Source organism: Saccharomyces paradoxus, chromosome XVI (genome assembly GCF_002079055.1).
Source record: "Saccharomyces paradoxus chromosome XVI, complete sequence".
NCBI classification, from domain to species: Eukaryota; Fungi; Ascomycota; class Saccharomycetes; order Saccharomycetales; family Saccharomycetaceae; genus Saccharomyces; species Saccharomyces paradoxus.
In genome coordinates, this window is record NC_047502.1 from 690,429 (window position 1) to 710,920 (window position 20,492).

Consider the following 20,492-nt stretch of genomic DNA (forward strand, 5'->3'; position numbering starts at 1 on the left):
GGCCATCATTATTATAACAATATAGCTAGTGACTGCAGTATAGGAGAGCCCGCAATTGCCGGTGTATAGAACCCACAAGGCACCCGTGAACAATGGACAGTGTTTGGGACGATGCTAGAATAGAAGACGGAACGGTGGAAGAACCAGCGGGTTCCTCTCATGCTCAGGAGAAACTCGCGCTGATAAAATCAACATTGCTTAAACTAGACCAAGATGATAAATTAGAAAGCGGTTCCTGGGTGCAACTAGTCAAATTAATCTGTGACGAAGACCTTGAAGAAGAATTTACCACATTCAAGGAGTTATTGAAGGAAGTCAGAAACGTTAATGACAAATCCATTACGGGTGTTGCCTTAATTCATTATATCATTGCGTTTGATCGTGCAGATTACATTGAGTTGCTACATGATAACCCCTCTGGTGCAAAGCTAGATTTGAATCTTGTTGATGACATTGTAGGCTACACACCTTTGATGTGGAGTTTCAGTTTACAGAGAAGGAACTGTTGCTTGGAGTTGTTCAACGCATTCGACGAGATAAACTTCAACATGACGAATAAAGCTGGACTAACTGCTTGGGATATGGTTCCTCCATATTCACCGCTTTCAGAATTTTTGGAACAAAACAATATGTTTCGATACCGTACTGAAGTAAAACGTGAAATACCTCAAATTTCTCAACCAAAGGACACCTCTCTTCTATTGACTAATGAAGATTCTACCACAAAGGAAACTTTTGATAATATTGACTTACAAGTGGCCGGTTTAACCTTGTCTCCTGGCGCAAATGACAACCTGTTTCTGGATTCAGATGATAAGAACATGAACCATTCGCAGGGAGCCGCAACATTAATCGATCCAACATATACAGAAGATTATCACGGTACCTTTGATTATGATAAATTATCTGCGGACCAGTACTTGGAATTTTCGGATTTCGATATACCACAAATCTTAAATCTATTGATATCCCTACCACAAAAGGAACCTCACATGACGACCTATCCTGCTGGTTTAATATACCAATGTATCAGGTATGCTGATCATAAGATAAAGTCTAAGTCACTAGTAGAATCATTGATTAACTTATCTCTGACAAAAATCTTGACCAGTGTTTCATCCAACGGAGCTGCAGGGTTAGTCTCCACAGAAGCATCTTTACAAGCAGGTGACATTGTATTGCAATCGTATTGGTTAAGTTGTCTATCGTTTCTCTATTATTACCTCTGTAGAGACGATTCGTTTTTCAAGAGGCATCCGAGCGTGTTGCAGGAACTGATCAACACCATCCATTCTATTATTATAGAACTGACATCTTCCATTCATTGCAGGTTAATTTCTTTGATAGATTCAACTTTGCTATCATACACGACAATTCAAGATGTTAAACAAACTCTATATAAAAGAGACTGGAACTTTTTCAAAAAGAGAAAGCAGGCCAAGCTCTTATTGAAGGAAAAGAATAGAAAACAATTAAAGGATCAACAAAAAAAAGAACATCATCGAAAAAGTCAAGATCAAGAAAACCGGAAAGAAGAAGAGAATCAACAAGATGGGAATGATTCAGATGATAGAGTATCAACTAATGATGATAACAACTCCAATGCTTCGCTGTTTTATGATAAGGAAATTTTAAGACATTTATATCCTCCGTCATTCGAAGAACAGATGAAACCTTCTCCACTAAAGATTGTTCAAATATTTGGCGCTTTGTCTTACGTTCTCAATTTACATCAAACGCATCCAATTTTTCAACAGCAATGTCTCTCTATATCAGTTAATTGGTTTGCCACGACTTTATTCAATAAGATCCTGAAGGACAAAAAGAAGAGATCGTTATCAAGGGCCCATGCCATTCAAATTAGACTAAATCTTTCAACACTAGAATCATGGATACAGAATAACGATTTCTGTGTTCCTAAACCGATGCTTATTGATGACTTCATGTGGCAGCGCTTTCCAATAACTTTAATTCGCGATGTTGGCGAAATAGACCTATCGGATCCGATATTGAGAAATGTGGCAACTTACAAACCTGTAGATGAAAATAACAAAGACTGGATATATGATGCGTCAAACTCATTATTTTACTACCAACCTTTCCATAAAATTGCCCAAATTCATCTTGAGCCAGTTTTCCAACTGTTACAGTGGTTACAAGTAGCTACAACGCTCGATAGTGAAGAATCATTGACATCAACAATGAGTTTATTACCAAGAATTACCCCTGTACAGCTACTGAAATCTATGGAGAAATACAACTACGAATTGAATGAAAATAAATTTAATTCTAAACTGAAGAAATTTTTAAACAACAAAATCAAAGATAATAAGATGAGCAAAACAGATGCATATCTGCAAGAACATGAAATTCCGTATTTAGTGCTACCAACTATTCCTGAAATGACAGACTTGTATTCAAAGGGTCCCGATTCGCATTCTTTCCAACCGTTTTTGCCTGGTAGTATCCAGGACGATGTTTATGAAATTCACGATGCCAACTTCAAACAAAGACAAAATGAGCCACAGATTTCTCAGAATAACTCGAATAGGTCAGATTCCTCTGAAGATGAAGATGAGGCGCAAGATGAAGCTAAAGGAGGTTCAAGAGAAAGTACAGAGATCGGCGAAGCAGCCGAATCCGAAGGCAACGCGTTTAATGGAGGTAATGATGATTATTTTAAAGAATTAAATATTCCGTCTTCCACTGCTCAACGTCCTACTTGGTCGAATAATGATGACATAGAACAAAATCCGTGGTAGTATGTATGTTAGAACAGTGAACTTTTATATGAAAATTTTTTCTTTAATGATTCTACGGATGTCTTAATCTTATCCTTCTTTTCAAACGGATGAAAGGATGGAAATGTAAATAATCAACCAGAAGGAGTGGTTTCTTGATGTTTTTGACGTGGATTTAGTTACAACATTTTTTTAAAGCTTAAAATATTATTTGTTTATTTTTATTAAGATATTATGGACTCACAATTTGGGCTCTCGTTGTTCTTCAAATTCTAAATCTTGCTTGAAAAATCCGTCATTGAAACGATTTGGAGAGGTCTTCTTAACAAAAGCTTGAGAGCTTTCAAGTTTTGAATTTTTCGCATGGGGATCACCATTTTTGAGCGAATTCTGAGAATCATTTGAGGACACAGAAAATTTCCTATTTTCTTTGTTCGCAAACATCTTTGAAGCATTTATATTTGAAGCCGACGGTGGAGCTGGAAAAATTTCAGTTTCTTTTACCTTTTTTTCTTCAAGTTTTGGAGATAATGTATTTAACGGTTGTTGCGAAGGTCTTCTAGGCACTGGTCTTCTATTGGAAATCATTTTTGGATTGGAAGTAAGTGTAGGATTATCTGATTCCTTCTCATCTGCTGAATCGTCATTTTTCTTATCCTGTACATCCATATCATCCATATCTTCGGTGTCACTTGAATTCCCAACATTATCTTTGTACCATCTACCGATTTTCTTAATTGAGTTCTTAAAATATTTCCTTGACTTAGTAGAATTTTCGGAACTGGAAACATCATCGTTCGTCGCTGTAGTAACTGTTGTCTGGGCTGTAGTCTTGGTTGTCACCCCAGACACGTCAACAAGATCCTTTAGATTTTCTTTCTTCCTTTCTGGCCTTAAGGCTTTTTTAATTCGACTCTGAGTTTTCGTCCCACCTTCTTGAACTGCTGCCAAATGTTCTCTAGCACTGGTATTATTCATACCTGAGGCTGCTGCTGTAGTGTGAGCCCTCGCCACTGCCTCAGGATCCTGTTCCTCCCAAATACCACCTCTGTAAATCTCATTAGGTGTTGGATAGAAAACAATATCATCCATAAACGGAACAACCAGGGACTCCTTTACGGCTTCGGCAAATTTACTTTTAATAGCGTTGGTAACGACGTTGTACGATAATTTGCTTGAACTGACAATAGGCTCGATTTCGAAATCCATTATTGGTTCTGTACGGAAGGCATACCAGACTCTATTTGATGGAGGTGGTTTGATTAGAAATAAAAGTGGACCGGAAAATTCTTTAATTTTTATGGACAACTGCAAAGAAACCTCTCTTTGTTTGAAATGTGATCCCAAGTTAATATTCGCCTTTGTCGCAATAATAATCGTCAAGTTTCCCTTGTATTGAACGTCGATAGCAATCTTGGTGGAACCCTCAGGAGACAATTCTAACAGTTCCGGAGAGGTGAACAATGGTGCACTATCACCCACATCGACCTTTTCAACGACCAAATCGTCCAAGAACCCTGGAGTTTTTATTTTATTTAACTTCTTGCAAATTTTCTCATGAATGAACTTATTCAATGTATCGGTTTGTTGCAATGAAAGAAATAATCTGCCAAGAAGAGCATTTAGCCACTTGGTAGTTAACTGGTTTTCAGTGGAATTAATATCTTGAATCAATTGTAACATATCCTTAGTCTTCAAATGAGCGGCGTTAGCTGAAACACTAGGGTTCAATAAACCAGTTGAGGAGGTATTATTGTTTTTCGAGGCATTGATCAATTGGTAATACCAATCTTCTTTATCCATGTTATTATCAAAATACAAAAAGAACTGGTTCGAACTATGAAACTGTGATTGGTATTCGTGTGTAGTGTCATTAGTGGAGATATCACCATTATTCGAGTCTGCACTGGTAAGTGGGTCGAAATGTGGTAAGATGACATTATGGTTTTTAGAGTCTATGGAAACGAGGTCATTTTTAAAAATAGCAATACAGGTTCTCTTTGTGAAAAGCGAAGCATCAGGTAATTCCTCCTTGCCCAGTTCATCGTAACGGGGCCAAATGGTAATAAACCTGTTTTGCAAAGATATGGCATGGACCAAATTTGCATTTTGAGAGTCGTCTTTATATAAAAACAAATTACCATGCCTTAGTACTGCAAAAAACCTTTGTTTCTTCTTCAAGTCTGTTCTTTGCAAGATTTGCTCTTGAAGTGCAGTGTCAGAATCCTTGTTATTATTAGAATTCTTCAAAATCACAGCTACTTCTGAAGAATGGTAATAATATTGCTTAGTCACGGTGATCCAACCCTTGTTGAAAACTTTGACGCCCAATTGCTCTTCTGACTTGCCTGCCTTGAACTCTGGGTCTATATCGTGAACTAAGAGCCTGGTTTTTTCATCAACTTCGTCCGCTGCATCATGATCTAACCCCTTCTTCGATACAGATTTAAGGTTGCTGTACAATACATGGACTTTATAGAAGGTGAAAAGAACCAAAGGTAAAAATGTGAAACCACCAAGCAAGTAAACTGCCAAAAGCACCTTCAAGCTAGCCATTATGGTCTTTTAATGCTACTGTTCTCTTGCTGTTCTGTTGTGCGATGCGTTCATAACCCTTCCTCCTGAACATTATTTTAAAGAGGGATTTACGGCGAAAACTTAAGTGGGAAAAAAGTGAAAAATGTGCCATACTAATTAGGTTCAAAAACGATAGATCTAGATGAAAAAGAAGCAAGAATTATTTAGCGGCCTACGTGAGATACAAGGATAGTTGTAAACTAGCTTCTCAGAGTCATTAAATCAGTTATTTTTTATTTTGTAGTCATCAATTGGCCCCTTCGTTAAAGAGACCAATCTAGTACAGTGTGAATATAAAAAAAATCATCATAGTAAACTAGTCCACAACTGTCTCTTTTATCATCCAAATCAACTGATAAAGGATATGAAATAAGAAACACATTTCCGAAAAATCAGATGTCTTGTGACCAATCATCAATTCTCCACTAGAGAACCGTAATGCCATCAACACCGCTCCTTTAAAAAATTTGTACACAAAAGAACGATGCGAAGTAGATGGCGATCCTTTAGCAGATACTAATATGTCCGCCCGGTCGACAACAAATCATCATATTAGAAGGGAAATTAGAAATTCCATGGCTGGCATAAAAAAGATAATCATGAAGATGAAGATGCTTTCTTTTTCTTCCTTTCCGTAGCACCCCTCATACAAGGCTGAAACTTAACGAAAAGGGTTGTCGACATATAGTTAAACCACTATTCAGTCGGAACAATTGGTATATGATTAATAATTTTTAATCATAGGGGAGCCACAAAAGAAGAAAAAAAGACAAAAAAAAGGAATCTATATATTATCTTTTCCAAGGAACCTACTGGTCACTCAATCTGCCCGTTCATGGTGCACTAGCGCTTGCTATGGTGCTATTCTTGTGTTTGTTCGGTTATTCCTGATATAAAGAATAAATAATAGAAGAAGATGTAAAAAAAATTTAATGGGACAAACTTGTGCTTTTATACGTCGTACAAGAGATGGGTCACCCGCATCCGCGTTATTTTTTAGGGCTTATACTAGAAGTATTATACTGTTTATATCTTGTTTTAATGCTATATAGTGCTACTACTCCTCAACGTGGCAGTAGAGTAGGAGCTCTGTGTGCACTCCGGTGCGAGCTAAAGAGTCGTAATCGTAGTGGGCAGGTAGGTACTTGTTATCAGAAAGGCGGTACAACTTGCGGGATACTTGCTTGTTGAGGTGCTTGTAGGCATCCCTAAACTGCAGTAGTGGCAGTGGGTACCGGTCCAGTGCTCGTCGCACATGTATCTGGATTTTATGCTTGGCATTCCGTATCCGGTCATACATCTGCTGTGTTTTGACACTGTGCTTGTCCCGTACCACACCAGCAAAAATCATGCAATTTCTAGAGTCGTAGCTAGCAAGTTGACTCCTGTTAGCACCCATGCGCAGCTGGAGCAAATCATTTGATCGACAATCTGTGCACTCTTGCCACGTATTGCGATCACCCACCTCATAGGCTAGCCCACGTAGACATGTTTCGTGATATATTGCTTCGCAGTCTTGGCAATACAGGTTCAGTCGAGAGACATCTGTGTCTCCGCATATGCTGCACTGGATTATCTTAATGGTATTCATTACCAGCCTATCTTGGAATCTTTCGCTGAGAATTTCCATTTCTTGGTCTTGCTCCCCTGCGTCGTCCTCATTTCTTTCGTTAGTGGCTTCGGCATCCACATATTCAATAGCATTCTTAATCATAAACCCCATCTTCAAATTTATAGAAACTGCATGTTGCCCCTCGCCGACTTCTAAGTGGTTGGATTCAATCCTGCAGATGGGACACTTCAAGTCGATGCTGTACTTGTGCCATTCTCTTATACAATTTAGGTGAAACTTATGCCTGCAAACCTCTAAACGTCCAAACTGTTCACACTCTTGATCGTCCCCCAAACAAATGGGACACTCTTCCATATTTTTGTATGATGTTTGAGTATTTGGCTGATGGTACAGTCTATCCCTTGGCTCAACTCCTTGCATCTTTTTTTCTATTTTTTTTTCTCTCTTCCTATTGTTCCATTTATACATTGGTTGCCACATTTCTCACTTAATAAACCATTCAAGATAAGAAAATGAAGATAGATATAAAGAAGATACATACACATATAAGCCCCGAACAAACAACATGTCCCGCCATCAGTTTGATTTAATAATGTGTCTGAAGCAGCCTGGTGTACAGACAGGTCTTCTCTGTGAAAAATGTGATGGCAAATGTCCCATCTGCGACTCTTACGTAAGGCCCAAAAGGAAAGTTAGAATATGCGAAAGCTGTTCGTTCGGTAAACAAGCTAAAAATTGTATAATTTGCAACTTGAATGCTGGCGTCAATGATGCATTCTATTGCTGGGAGTGTTGCCGCTTAGGTAAAGATAAAGATGGCTGTCCTAGGATTTTGAACCTTGGTAGTAATAGGCTGGATAGACATTTCGAGAAAAAGAAAAAAGTATAACACATACATATAGAATATGTAATAATATATAAATAAATAACATGCATATAAAACATATGGTACTCTCCTCTTCCCCCTATTCGTTACTATACTCGTCGTGACCACTGTCGCTCACACACTCTTGTAAACTGTCTTCGTTGAATAAGAAGCTTTCCTCTATATCATCAATACCGTCACTATCGTCATTCTTACCTCGACCCTCTTCTTCTCCTTTCTCATCCTGTAAAATATTCTTCCCAGCCTGCTTGCGAGTCACTTCCTTTATAATACTTACAAACAGCTCGTTTCTCTTAATTTCGTAGATTAACCAATCCATTCTGACAGCCAGCTGTCTTATGCGGTTTATCATATCCGTCCTAGTCTTCGTGCTAATAGGCACACATTTCCCCATTAACATCAGTGTGCTTTCGAATGTTTTCAATTTCTCCCACTTGGCTGATTTTATAGACCTTAGTCTTCCCATCCTCTGCAAAACGGTAAGCTTTCTCTTATTACAAATGGTGTTTGCTATGCTACCAATTTCCACATAGCATCCGTCGTATGCTGAAAACAAGTTAATAGAATCGATCCAGTTGTCCCTTTCATACGTATTAGCACATTTCCAGATAAAATTTCGATGGCATGTATGTAAGTACAATAGACAGTCGGCATTTTCGTCCTCGAAAATCGGAAACTCGTCCTTCACGGAACGGTCCTCCTTATTATTACCGTCATTCGAACTCAATTGATTATCTGAACTGGAAACACTACCTGTTCCACTATCGCTGTTGCTCACGCTGTTGCTCACACTGCTGGTACCATCAGTGAAACTCGTGTTGATTTCCTCTTCATCTGAAGATGTTTCAAAGACTCCTTCACTCTGTCTGGCGGGACCACTTGTTACCGCCGTATTGCTTGTATGGCTCCCGGTGGAATGATGCTCTGTATACGCAAGCACCAAACTTGCGAAATGCGACTTCCCAAGTGAATCTCGTTCACTATCAGCGAACAAACCGTTGTAGACGTCAATCGTACTTCCCGGAACAAAAGAAAATCCAGATTTAAAATCAATTATATAGTTTGTAGTTCCTGATTTTGGATCCTTCATCATCTGCGGATTTATCCAGTCCATTTTATCGCAGATTAAAAGCCCAAATGATGTTAATATAGCAAATTCCTTTTTCCAATGAATCTTACCGGAATTCACAATAGAAAATTTTCTACTGGGCATGCCTAAGTTCATTATTCCTCCCATTTGGAGAATTTTGCAATACTTGTAATCAGAATTCTTGCAACCAGACAGGCTATTATCATTCAATATTTCAAAATTGGGTAAATTCAGTTTATTCAATTGACTTTTGTGAAAGCGTAAATATCCACCTTTAGTATCATTCATAATGCTATAATATTTTTCGTATTTATGTTCTTCCTTTCTCAACAAATCGGCCTTCAGGGCATTTTTATTCCAATACTTTGAGACCTCCGAAGATAAATTTACTTCATTTAGAGTGTCATTTATAATATGCGAATAAATGTTAATGTCATCTTGAACCAGTGTGGCATTTCCGCTGGAACTGGAGCTTGGGTTGTATGAAAAATAAGACGATATTGAGTTAGAGGCCGGTCTATTGCTATTGTTATTGGTGGGTCCAAGGTTGGTCCCGTTTATAGTACCAGGTGTATTAGGCGGACCTGACGAAACTGTTGTAGATGGAGCAATACCAGATGCACTAATCGAATTTGCTAACGGATAGAGGGTTGGTGAAAGGGAAGCTTCCTTGGATAATATGCTACCTCTTTTTATCATTTCTATGGGAGAATACATCGAATTCGATGATAACGTGAGAGCAAAATTTGTGTCAAATGCATCTTTATCAAAGATGCTATCGTCTAAAGCCATCGGTGACATCATAAAATAATTGAATTTGGGCGACTCTTTGGCCGTCACATTCTCATAAAAATATGTCAAAACAGCTATAAGGATCTCACTTCCGCCTGAGTATTTGTCATTATGAACTAAATCGACAAAATCATGCTTTGTCATTTTGCACTTATTGTTAGGGTTGAAGTAATCTGTATGCAGCATCAGTAAGGAAAATGCAATAAAATACACCTGGTCTGCATTAGACCAGGAGCACTCAATTCCCTTTTTTTTACAATAGCTCTTCTGCGCCTTATGGTATGCAACGCTAAACGCCATTATCAACCTATCAATTTGTTGTGACTCCTTTGGTAGCTCTAAGAACATAAGTAGTTTCCTCAGGGCAATGTCTAAAGGATCATTTTTGAATTCAAAGCAGTTCGTTAACAGGTAATCTAAACAATTTTTTTTGAACTCATCTTCCTTTTCCGTTAAAATGACCCCAATGAACTTTCCATATGGGGCTAATTTGACCAAGAAATCTTTGCAAGAATCACTAAATTCAGGAGCAGGAACTGGTGGTAGATCATCCAACGAGACATCCAGTTTTTGCTGTAGCTGCTGTTGTTGCTGAAGGTGCTGTTGTTTAGAAGATGATAAACTGGAGGAGCGAAGATTAACGAAACTACTTAAGGCGTTTACAATGGAGCTGCTTCTTCTTGACATTCCGGTAATAGTTGAATTAGCATTGCTTTTATTGTTGTAAACTGAAGTGGGGCCTGATGCATGAGGTAAGCCCAATTTGTTATGGTAGCTTTCATCTTCGATAGATTTTCTCTTACCGCCTTTGCTTTGAACAAAAGATGTACTTTGAGATCTGGATCTCGATAAAATCTGATGATCTGAATGATGTGTTTCCACTCCATTTGTATCATTGCTTATAATATTGCTGTCATCGGGCAAAAGTAGTCCGCGAGATCTCATGGTGTCTTGCATGACTGAATTTGCATTTTTCTCGTCAATATTCCCAATAAACGAAGGTGGAGATAGTGGTGCCTTGTTCATAGCCGTATTGTTCTTATTAATATAGTCAAACACATCAACGGTTCTACTGCGCCTTCTTCCGAACCTCCTTTTAGATATCTCATCTTGCTGCTTTGCTAGTTCAATTTGAGGAGTTGCATCAATTGGTATGGCATGTAAGGAATTGAATTTTATTGACGATGATGATGACGATGATGATGCAACAACAGTTCTTTTGGACGGGTTGAAGTATCTCGAAGCCGCAGTAGACGAACCGACAGAAGACGATGTTGATATTCTGCTCACCATAGGAAGCGTAGGGGTTAATTTTTCACCATTAAACAAGGAGTGCTCTTGTGACTTTCTGTAATCTCTTGACAATCTATTAGAAGTAGGAAACTTTTCCATGGCAGATTTCACAGGAATAAGAGAGGTGTGTTTTGAGTTTCTCTTTATGTTATCAGGCCCAAAGTTAACAAGTGTGGTCCTCTCGAGATTGTGCTTGGGTACTTTCTCTATCGAGTCTACATTCTTCTCTGATTTGAAAGACCTTTCTTCAGAATCTTGTCCATCACCGAGTTGTTGTACAACCACAATGTCATCATCTTCAGAGCCTTTTTCACTGCTTGACCTGAAGTTTAAATCTAATCTACCCATCTTGCGCCGTATCCTGCTTAGTTTGCTGTGTTTCTTTGTGGGCTCGCATTCCTTTAGGTTAGATTTATCGTCATCATTATTAATGTGTTCCTGTATTCCTGCGAGTTGAATAAAAGGGCTCCTATAACTTTCATGCTCTCTTATCTTATCTGTGTCAGCTAGAATACTGTTTCCGCCCTTTTTGTTGCTACTTTTATCATTACTGTGTGATTGAAGGAATTTAAGCTTAATCAACGACGAAATAGACTGATTCATTATTTGACAAGTGCAGGTTTGGCGGGTGATTAGTGAAAATGGAGTTGTAATGAGGTGAAACAGGAAAAAATAGGAAATGGATGTGACTAACCTTGCGATGCCAAACGGATCCGAAGTGCGGTGCCTATTACCTTTCCTTCCACCTGGTGCTTTTAATCTTGAAAGTATAATGAGCTGGTGGTATAAGAGAAGCAATCTCTAAAGAAAAGTTCTTTATACAATAGACCAGCTTTGTGGTATGAGACAGGGTGTGATATTGATTATGTTGAAGGCTGTTGAACTTAGGCACCATTCCCTTTTCATTCCCTATATCACTTTTCGTAATATTTTCAACATCTCCTTTACGCCAAAAACAAGAAAAAAAAGGACGAGATGGCCTTCGATTTTCAATGCTTGCTCCTGTTCCATTTCTCATAGAATAGATAAACGTACGCTAATTATTTGTCGCACACCTTTCCAGGAGTGAACAAAGTACGTATTAAGGTATTCTTCGAATAATTGATAACTTTCTAGCTTTTCATTCTTTTTAGCAACTACATATCCAAGTACCGTAGATTTGGTTCAATAAAAGAAAAGAAACAAACTTTGCCTTGGAGTCGGAATTGAGGACTGAAATCAGTGTTTAAGATATATTGTACTCAACGAATCAAAACTGAACAGGTTTCAAATGATTTCACAAAATATCCCGGTTTTAAATCCAACGGAGGAGCACTATTTGAAGAGAGAACTGCTTCGATGCCAATTGGATCATGAAATTGAAGCGCTAAACGATCAGTTTGCCTTGAGAAAGTTTGGATACCCATTTTCACCAAACGATCCGACAGCTCCACAGCCCACCTCAAATAACGATTCATCACCGGTGCTCGGTGGCAAAGGCCATTTTAGCGTTAATTATCCCATGTTGAGTTATGTTTTACAAGAATTTATATCTACATTCCCTTTACTTTCAACTAATTTGTTGGTTGATGAAAAGTTCTGGCAGAGTAAGGTTCAAGTTTTTTTTGAACATTTTATGAGTCTTGGTTTCAGTGAAAGTTACGATAGGGAGGAAGCTTCAAAGAGGAAGAAAGTTTCCAAAAAGCTATCAAAGGTTATTCTGTTACTCTTCAACTCTGGTGTTGGCTCTTCCCAAGAGCAAGCGTATTATAATGAGGATAAATTTGTTTTACAGTCAGGCCAAGCGAGGAAACGCTCTAATATTGAGAAATTTGCGATGCCAACTAAAGAAAATTTGGAGAATTTGCTTACGAACGAATCTGTTTTCATCAATGGTTGGGATGTTAATATTATATCTGTATTTGGCAAGAATTCACGGAGATCTACTGAAAATGTTGAAAATGCTAGGTCTCCCAAATCTACGCCAATCTCGAGTCCCAAAAGCCATGGTATAAAATCATTTGCGTCCACTTCTAAATGGATGAAGAATGCTTTCAGCAACACTATCAATAGTACCATAAACAGTATGCCCGAATCCTCAGCATCTTTGTTTTCGAAGTTATCTCTTGGTGTGTCTTCAACTAAGAGCAATAGATCTAGAAAACACCATTATTTCTTGATCAAGATCAAAAAGCAAGAAGATGAAGCTTACCATAACGGTAATGAAGAGAACGGTAAAAGTGATTGCCTCATTGAATATTTCTATATAACAAGGACTTACAGTGACTTTAAAAAACTATCTCATGATTTAAGATCAGAATTTCCGGGGAAGAAATGTCCGCGTTTACCTCATAGAAACAAAAAAGTGACATCTATGGTGACTAAAACGGAAGTGTTACGTAATAGCCAATCTAAATCGGCAACCCGGGAAAGAATTGTCAATACTTTTGATACTGATTTACAGTCTGCATCGGAATCAGATAATTCTTCATTTCTACACACAACGAATGAATTATCTGCTACTGAAACAGTCCTTACAGAAAAAGAAACTGAAACTCTGAGGAAAAATATCTTGGACGAGATCAAAGAAGAAGAGCATATTGATGAGGACGAGGATGAGGAAGACGAGGAAGGAGAAGAAAGTGATTTTGACGAATACAAAGATGCATCCGATTCAAAAGTCAATACTTTGGTAGGTGAAAAAATGAGAACTTCATTAAGGCAATATTTAAGAAGTTTGTGTAAAGATGCAGAGGTGTCACAAAGCACGTCTATTCGCCGGTTCTTCCTGAGTGGGCCTAATTTAGATGTTAAGGACTTAAATCCGAAAATAACAGACGATATTAGAAACAGGGCGCTGATAGATGTGAGTAATTTGGAGAACCAAATACGTTTTCAACAGATGGCATTAGAAAAATCTTTAAAATTGCAAGATTCAATGAAAGATTTCAAAACATCCTTATTAAAAGATGAAAAATACTTGATGAGGCTTCTGGGAGAAATTAAGGATAACACAAAAGTTGAAGACCTATCACCACTTTTACAAGACTTTGTCGAATGGTGTAAAATTTATATTTCCTCGATGATTTATCAGATGTTTCTGGGTAACGATAACAGTTATGAACTCTATACACAAGTCAGACGACTGCATAAACTCATGCCATATACAGTTATGGGACAGATCATGAAATTTACTAATCCAATAGCGATTATGAGGGGGATGATTGAATTATTTATGGCCCAACCTTTTGGTGGTCATTCGCTCTTGCAAACAATGTTTTCCACAATATTGACAGATGATTTGAAAACTCAAAAAGTGGCTATAAAGGAATTAGAAAGCAAAATTGCCGAGATGGATCCAGGCGCGCCAGTTGTGATTAAATGCTTGAAAGATTTTGTTTTTAATAATACTAAGGATGAATACGACGCTAAACTCTTTACTATGGACACAGTAAATGCAGAATCAGAGTCCATGAATATGCCTGTGCCATTGATAATATTAATGAAAAGTGCAGCTGCAAATCTGATTTCAGACGAGGTTGTCGCAGGACTTATTGAATCCTATTCCTCATGGAAACTTCAGAGAGAAGGTATGGACACATTAACTGTAACTAGTGAAGATTATTCAGGTAGCTACTTTGCACACGTCAAAGATTTATTGCAATTGTATATCAAAGAACATGATAAACAACTCATGAGACAGCTATGGCAAGATCCGGAATTAACTCAAATGCTGAAAGCAATTGTAACCATGATTTATGAACCTATGGTCAAGATCTTCAAAGTTGCAAGGATGGATGTTGCTTTGAAAAATTTTGAGAAGTTTATGAGTGATTTGATTAAGCTAGTCGATGATGTTATCAATGGTCAGTTGGGAGTTTCTACACAGTTTAATGTCGTAGAAGAAATTCATAACTTAGTAACCAAACATCAAGATGCCTTTTTTGAGTTTATTCATGATGTGTATTTGAACGATTCAGAAGGAATTTTTGAAGGTTTTATTACCTGGATTACTACAATAGTAAAATTTTTGCAAAAGAGTAAATTTGGAGAGCCGAGTGAGAGGATTGACTTTAATAAATTGATTTGTAGAGAAAACATCGATATTGATGTCAAGCTTTTGAAAATTCAAGTTAATGGTGTTCTTAATAAGAAGATTGGTGCTAGGAAAATTTACAAGAAGTTGTTAGATTTGAAGGTTAAACAAGGGGCTAAACAAAATAACAAGAACGCGGCTGGATTGCTTCAAAAGAATTGGAGTGATATAAACTCATTGGTTATGCCTTCGAGCTCTGGGTCATTTGGGCTCGGAGATGGTGAATTGGTAGATTTGGATCTTGATACAGCTGATTATGATTTTCTACATAAAGATAATGAAGTTGAATTAGAAAAGCAATACCAAGATTTATTGAATCTGGTTGTTGACGAAAGTGAAATTGATAAACTGAGATCTCGAGTTTTTGCGCAAGAGTTGAAAAATTATTTAGAAGCCCAAGTGGCTAAAAGGTAAGCCTTTTCTAGTTCGTCCTTTATAACTATGGTACAGGTGAAAAATACGGGGCTGGTAAGGACGTGTTCAGGGTCGATATTTATAAAGAGAAGGCTTGTCGAAATAAAAAAATAAAAAAAATACTATGATAAATACTATTTTCATTTATTTGGAGATGCTAAGAATAGCGCTATTACTCTTTTAGATTTTCCTGATTAAAATCAGGAAAACAGAAGTCACAGTTGTGTGTAAGATTTTCAGGCATATTAAAGCACCCGCCTTCTAGGTCCAACGCTGCTGCACAAAAGACCGAACTACTAGTCCCACATGAAAACTAAAATGTAGTTCTTATATTATCTTTATGGATGCTTCCATAATAATACCTCCTCCTTAGAAGTCATATAGTAGAGCTGGTCAAGAGTTGGCTAAGAACCACGTCCCTTAATTTTCAAGGAAGATTTAAACCATTCTTACTGTGTGAACCTCGTTGCTGTCTCGGTATACAAAGAAATGACAAAAAATTGATCTTGCTTACATATATTTACTTGTAAAATAACTATTTTGGAATTTTTCTTAATAAACCTCCTGACAAACATACACCGTACGCAAGCATCCCACAAACATTAGAAAGATTGAACAAAAGACTCAATCCGTGCGACTTGCCGAATTCTTTACGAAGCACAGCATCCTTTGCTTCCAATTCATCGCCTGTGTATTTCTTGGCAATATCTTTTCTTTGTTCTTTAACTCTATGGGTCCAGGGCAACAGCCAAAATAAATTGGTTAGCCCACTGACGGATGCTACTACCAAAGAAGATAATGGTCCGGTTGTCAAAGCAATAGGAGCAGTAAGAGCCAGAACGACAGGTGATGCAGCTTGCATTTGAAAAAAATATGGGAAGATTTTATTTTGCAAAGCAGAAAATTGGTCCTTTTCAAGCACTTTGAATGCGATTGGAGAAGCTACATAGGAATAAAAGGTCGTTCCTCCAAATCTGAAAGATTGAGTTGGTGCATAGAAATTGTTAGTCGCTTGTTCTCAAGTAATCGCAGTCGGTCGAATTATCTTAAAGGTCCTTATCCGTACATACACAAAGGAATAAAAAAGCAAATGAGCTGTAGTCTTGACTAAACACATTTTTGGATATTAATTTTACTAGACTGTATAGGGTGGTTTAATCAACAACTAACACCGAACAATTCCATGTAAATCCCCTAAATACTATTCTTTTCTTTACGTTTATCGCACTATACGTTGCATGGCTTTCCGTCTTTTTCGGATGGGGGAAGCTCATAAGAATTGCAACAAATCATAAGCTCTGACATAAAAAGATTAATCAAAAGGATTGTTATAAACCATGATTTAGTCAGGAAGTACCGATACGTATATATAGAAAAATGGTTGTAAAAGCTATTGCGCGAAATTCCATAGGTCGTAATGGAGTTGGAGCATTTGTGTTCCCATGCAGGAAGATTACTTTGCAATACTGTAATTGGGGAGGATCTTCGGAAGGCATGAGGAAGTTTTTGAACTCAAAGAGGCTAAATAAATGGGGCCAGGAGTTCCCATGGATACAGTTCGAAGTGTTGAGGAAGTCTGGACACCCCTTATTGAGGGCAGAATATACAAATGGACGCGAAAAAGTTGTTTGTGTGAGAAACCTGAACATTGATAATGTGGAAAACAAGCTAAAGTTATTGAAAGATTCTGACGGGGACATTTTGCGCAGAAGAACAAAGAATGACAACGTGGAGAGCTTGAACAGTAGTGTGAGAGGCATATGGTCCCCTCTGCATGCTGCAAAAAGGCATAGAATTTAGCTTTAGTATATATGAAAATTCTGGAAGTAGAATGAGATAAGTGTACCTGTATATATAATCTGGGCAGATAGGGCCCTCAATGTTCAAGATTCAAAATCAATCCTGCCATTGTTATACAATATGTCATGGTATGTGGTCTTTAAGACTGATTACCCGCTTTGTGTTCTGCGAATCTCACTAGTGTAATAAACGTGGAATAAGAATGGAACATGAGAGAAGTAATTTTTAGGATATCTGAAAAACAACAATACGTTATTCTGGCATTTAGATTTGATGGACCGTTTTAACTTCATCGATAAAGGGATTCTTGAGATTTACAAGAGTGAAATAGATGAATTAGTGAGGAAAGAATATGGGAATATAAAAAAAGAGCCTATGCATCCCGAAGTACAAGGTATAATTACGAAGAAAAATGGGCCCGATAAGAGTGTTACTGCGCTTTCAAAAGGATTGTACACTGAATACTTAGAACAATGCAATAACAAAAAAAAGCGAGCATCGGATTTTGATGATGACGTTGATACTTTGTTTTTGCAAGAGTACAGAAGGAAATACCCCAGGATTGATACTTCCAGGTACGTACCGAACGAGTCTTCCGAAATTAACTTATTGGGGATGGTAGACTCCTATTTAAAACATCAGGAAATTGTTTTGGATACACTTCTACCGCGAACGATATCGAACCAATGGATGATTAATAATGACCATATTCAGCAGACGTCGACGATAGTGGAAGAAATGAGCGACCAGCAGCAGAAACACATTAATGATTTGGAAATATACAGAGAGGGACTACAACGTCGGTATGAACCTTTATTTTTACAAATGAGGCGGCAAATCGAGGAAAGATAAAGTGAATCGCCCACCGTACAAATATCTAGCACGCATGTAAAAACATGTGGGGAGGGGGCCTTATTTAGATTTAAAATTCATAATTTTATTAATTGGTTACAAAAAAACATAGATATGAGTATATAAATGTGTTAAATTTCTTCACAAACTAATTAAAATTATTTGTCCAAAACATCAGCATCGTACTTTTGCTTGAACCAAGAGACGGTGTCTTCCTTAGTGGTCTTGTGGGAGTTACCAACAGTACCCTTACATCTCTTTCTTCTAGTGACTCTAGCACCTGGTCTGTTCATGACAACGTAGAAGTCCATACCGAAAATACCGATGGATGGGTCATATTTGATACCTAAGTCAATGTGTTCGTCAATACCGAAACCGAAGTTACCGGTAGCAGAGAAGTTTCTGTCTCTCAATTGGTATTCCTTGACCTTCAAACCTCTTTCCAAGATTTCTTCAGCCTTTGGACCTCTGACGGTAACGTGAACAGCAATTTTTTCGTTTCTTCTGATACCGAAAGTTCTGACAGTGTATCTGGCCTTGGATTGGACAGGGGTTTGACCAGACAATTGCTCTAAAACCTTGGAGGCTCTGGTCAATCTGTCACCAGATTCACCAACAGAAATGTTTAAGACCAACTTTTCGATCTTCAAATCACGCATAGGGTTTTGAGCTTTGGCAGACATCTTTGGCTACGTTTGTATGTTCTTGGTTCACTTTCTTTTCCAACAATAAAAAAAATTCTAAATGAACTACAATAAAATATAAACTACGAAAGAAGCCTACGGATGGCACCAATATGTATCAAACAATGAAACTTTCGCATAGCTGAGTAGTAAGTGGGCGACCTTTGCTAGTGAAACAATAATTCGCTACAAAGTGAAAAAAGTTCGACTTAGAAACTGATCACGTGGATGTGAGTCTATTACCCGTAGAGTTTACGCGCTGTCTTTGCGTCCCTCTCTATATTTTGGCAGATTTCACAGCTCTTTTCATTTCTACAAAGATGGCACAGTGATGAATTAATTGAACTGATAATACACCCATACCTCAAATAATGTTTGGATGTTGAGCTGTCGTTGGGTAAAGAGATCCTCCGGGTATTATGCGATGTGAGGGAGAACAGCAAAAGGGTGGCAAAACGAAGACTAGCACTCCTTCATAGTACACGATGTTAATTGTAAAGAAAGGCCGATTATAAAGTATTGACGTTTAGTAGAGAGCTATACTGTTACCTTCCAGTTGAAAAGATAGAGAGAAAGAAGAAAGGAACGAAAAAAACAAAAAATGCAAGCTATTGCCGATAGTTTTAGCGTACCAAATAGACTAGTAAAAGAACTTCAATATGATGACGAACAAAACTTAGAGAACGATTTCGTAACAGGGGCATCTCAGTTCCAACGCTTGGCACCATCGCTTACGGTTCCACCAATTGCGTCTCCACAACAGTTTTTGAGAGCACATACGGATGATTCACGAAACCCAGATTGTAAAATTAAGATCGCCCATGGTACTACCACCTTAGCATTTAGATTCGAGGGCGGTATTATTGTAGCAGTAGATTCTCGTGCTACTGCTGGCAATTGGGTTGCTTCTCAAACCGTTAAAAAGGTTATTGAGATTAACCCATTTTTATTGGGTACAATGGCAGGTGGTGCGGCAGATTGTCAATTTTGGGAAACTTGGTTAGGTTCTCAGTGCAGGCTGCACGAGTTAAGAGAAAAGGAACGTATATCTGTTGCTGCCGCATCCAAAATTTTAAGTAATTTGGTATACCAATATAAGGGGGGCGGTTTATCAATGGGTACTATGATCTGTGGTTATACTAGAAAGGAAGGCCCAACCATTTATTACGTCGATTCAGACGGCACAAGATTGAAAGGTGACATATTCTGCGTTGGTTCAGGTCAAACATTTGCATATGGTGTTTTAGATTCTAACTATAAATGGGATTTATCTGTTGAAGATGCTTTATATCTAGGTAAGAGATCTATTTTAGCTGCTGCTCACAGAGATGCTTACTCTGGTGGTTCCGTAAATTTATATCATGTTACCGAAGATGGTTGGGTATATCACGGCAATCATGATGTTGGTGAACTATTCTGGGAAGTCAAGGAAAAGGAAGGATCTTTCAACAACGTTATTGGCTAAATCGAGGCATCAAACACATATATATGCACATATATATTAATGATACATTATTTTCTTCAAGGAACCAATATGAAGGGGGAAGCCCAGTCCTCATGTTTCCAATCATCACATCTATATATTTATATAATTATATCTTTAAGTATCGATGGCAATATGAGGACAGACAACTATCAATGCAAAACAAAAAGTCGAACGCAAAATTAAAAGAAGCGAATAAGGTAGTGGGAGAAATGAATAGATGGAAAATATAC

General features: G+C 37.8%; 11 protein-coding genes across 11 annotated transcripts; 6 read left to right on the forward strand and 5 right to left on the reverse strand.

Annotated features, from left to right (window-relative positions):
* Positions 1–92: 92 nt before the first annotated feature.
* SPAR_P03410 (uncharacterized protein) lies at positions 93–2,762 on the forward strand (the record flags this gene model as incomplete). Its single annotated transcript, XM_033913947.1, has 1 exon — positions 93–2,762. The coding sequence occupies one exon, from the start codon at positions 93–95 to the stop codon at positions 2,760–2,762; it is 2,670 nt and encodes an 889-aa protein (XP_033769838.1).
* Positions 2,763–2,981: 219 nt separating this feature from the next.
* On the reverse strand, positions 2,982–5,297 carry NVJ2 (Nvj2p; the record flags this gene model as incomplete). The annotated part of the gene is made up of 1 exon (XM_033913948.1): positions 2,982–5,297. One exon carries the CDS (start codon positions 5,295–5,297, stop codon positions 2,982–2,984), a length of 2,316 nt encoding a protein of 771 aa, XP_033769839.1.
* A 1,078-nt stretch (positions 5,298–6,375) lies between these two features.
* Positions 6,376–7,311, reverse strand: ASR1 (ubiquitin-protein ligase ASR1; the record flags this gene model as incomplete). The annotated part of the gene is made up of 1 exon (XM_033913949.1): positions 6,376–7,311. The coding sequence occupies one exon, from the start codon at positions 7,309–7,311 to the stop codon at positions 6,376–6,378; it is 936 nt and encodes a 311-aa protein (XP_033769840.1).
* Positions 7,312–7,456: 145 nt separating this feature from the next.
* On the forward strand, positions 7,457–7,780 carry RDS3 (U2 snRNP complex subunit RDS3; the record flags this gene model as incomplete). The annotated part of the gene is made up of 1 exon (XM_033913950.1): positions 7,457–7,780. The coding sequence occupies one exon, from the start codon at positions 7,457–7,459 to the stop codon at positions 7,778–7,780; it is 324 nt and encodes a 107-aa protein (XP_033769841.1).
* Positions 7,781–7,856: 76 nt separating this feature from the next.
* Positions 7,857–11,555, reverse strand: SYT1 (Arf family guanine nucleotide exchange factor SYT1; the record flags this gene model as incomplete). Its single annotated transcript, XM_033913951.1, has 1 exon — positions 7,857–11,555. One exon carries the CDS (start codon positions 11,553–11,555, stop codon positions 7,857–7,859), a length of 3,699 nt encoding a protein of 1,232 aa, XP_033769842.1.
* Positions 11,556–12,222: 667 nt separating this feature from the next.
* On the forward strand, positions 12,223–15,441 carry LEC1 (Lec1p; the record flags this gene model as incomplete). Its single annotated transcript, XM_033913952.1, has 1 exon — positions 12,223–15,441. The coding sequence occupies one exon, from the start codon at positions 12,223–12,225 to the stop codon at positions 15,439–15,441; it is 3,219 nt and encodes a 1,072-aa protein (XP_033769843.1).
* Positions 15,442–15,976: 535 nt separating this feature from the next.
* TMH18 (Tmh18p) lies at positions 15,977–16,558 on the reverse strand (the record flags this gene model as incomplete). The annotated part of the gene is made up of 2 exons (XM_033913953.1): positions 15,977–16,415; positions 16,512–16,558. 2 exons carry the CDS (start codon positions 16,556–16,558, stop codon positions 15,977–15,979), a joined length of 486 nt encoding a protein of 161 aa, XP_033769844.1.
* A 260-nt stretch (positions 16,559–16,818) lies between these two features.
* On the forward strand, positions 16,819–17,241 carry MRPL51 (mitochondrial 54S ribosomal protein mL43; the record flags this gene model as incomplete). The annotated part of the gene is made up of 1 exon (XM_033913954.1): positions 16,819–17,241. One exon carries the CDS (start codon positions 16,819–16,821, stop codon positions 17,239–17,241), a length of 423 nt encoding a protein of 140 aa, XP_033769845.1.
* A 273-nt stretch (positions 17,242–17,514) lies between these two features.
* Positions 17,515–18,093, forward strand: SNT309 (Snt309p; the record flags this gene model as incomplete). The annotated part of the gene is made up of 1 exon (XM_033913955.1): positions 17,515–18,093. One exon carries the CDS (start codon positions 17,515–17,517, stop codon positions 18,091–18,093), a length of 579 nt encoding a protein of 192 aa, XP_033769846.1.
* Positions 18,094–18,251: 158 nt separating this feature from the next.
* RPL11A (60S ribosomal protein uL5) lies at positions 18,252–18,776 on the reverse strand (the record flags this gene model as incomplete). The annotated part of the gene is made up of 1 exon (XM_033913956.1): positions 18,252–18,776. The coding sequence occupies one exon, from the start codon at positions 18,774–18,776 to the stop codon at positions 18,252–18,254; it is 525 nt and encodes a 174-aa protein (XP_033769847.1).
* A 601-nt stretch (positions 18,777–19,377) lies between these two features.
* On the forward strand, positions 19,378–20,241 carry PRE2 (proteasome core particle subunit beta 5; the record flags this gene model as incomplete). The annotated part of the gene is made up of 1 exon (XM_033913957.1): positions 19,378–20,241. The coding sequence occupies one exon, from the start codon at positions 19,378–19,380 to the stop codon at positions 20,239–20,241; it is 864 nt and encodes a 287-aa protein (XP_033769848.1).
* Positions 20,242–20,492: the final 251 nt, after the last annotated feature.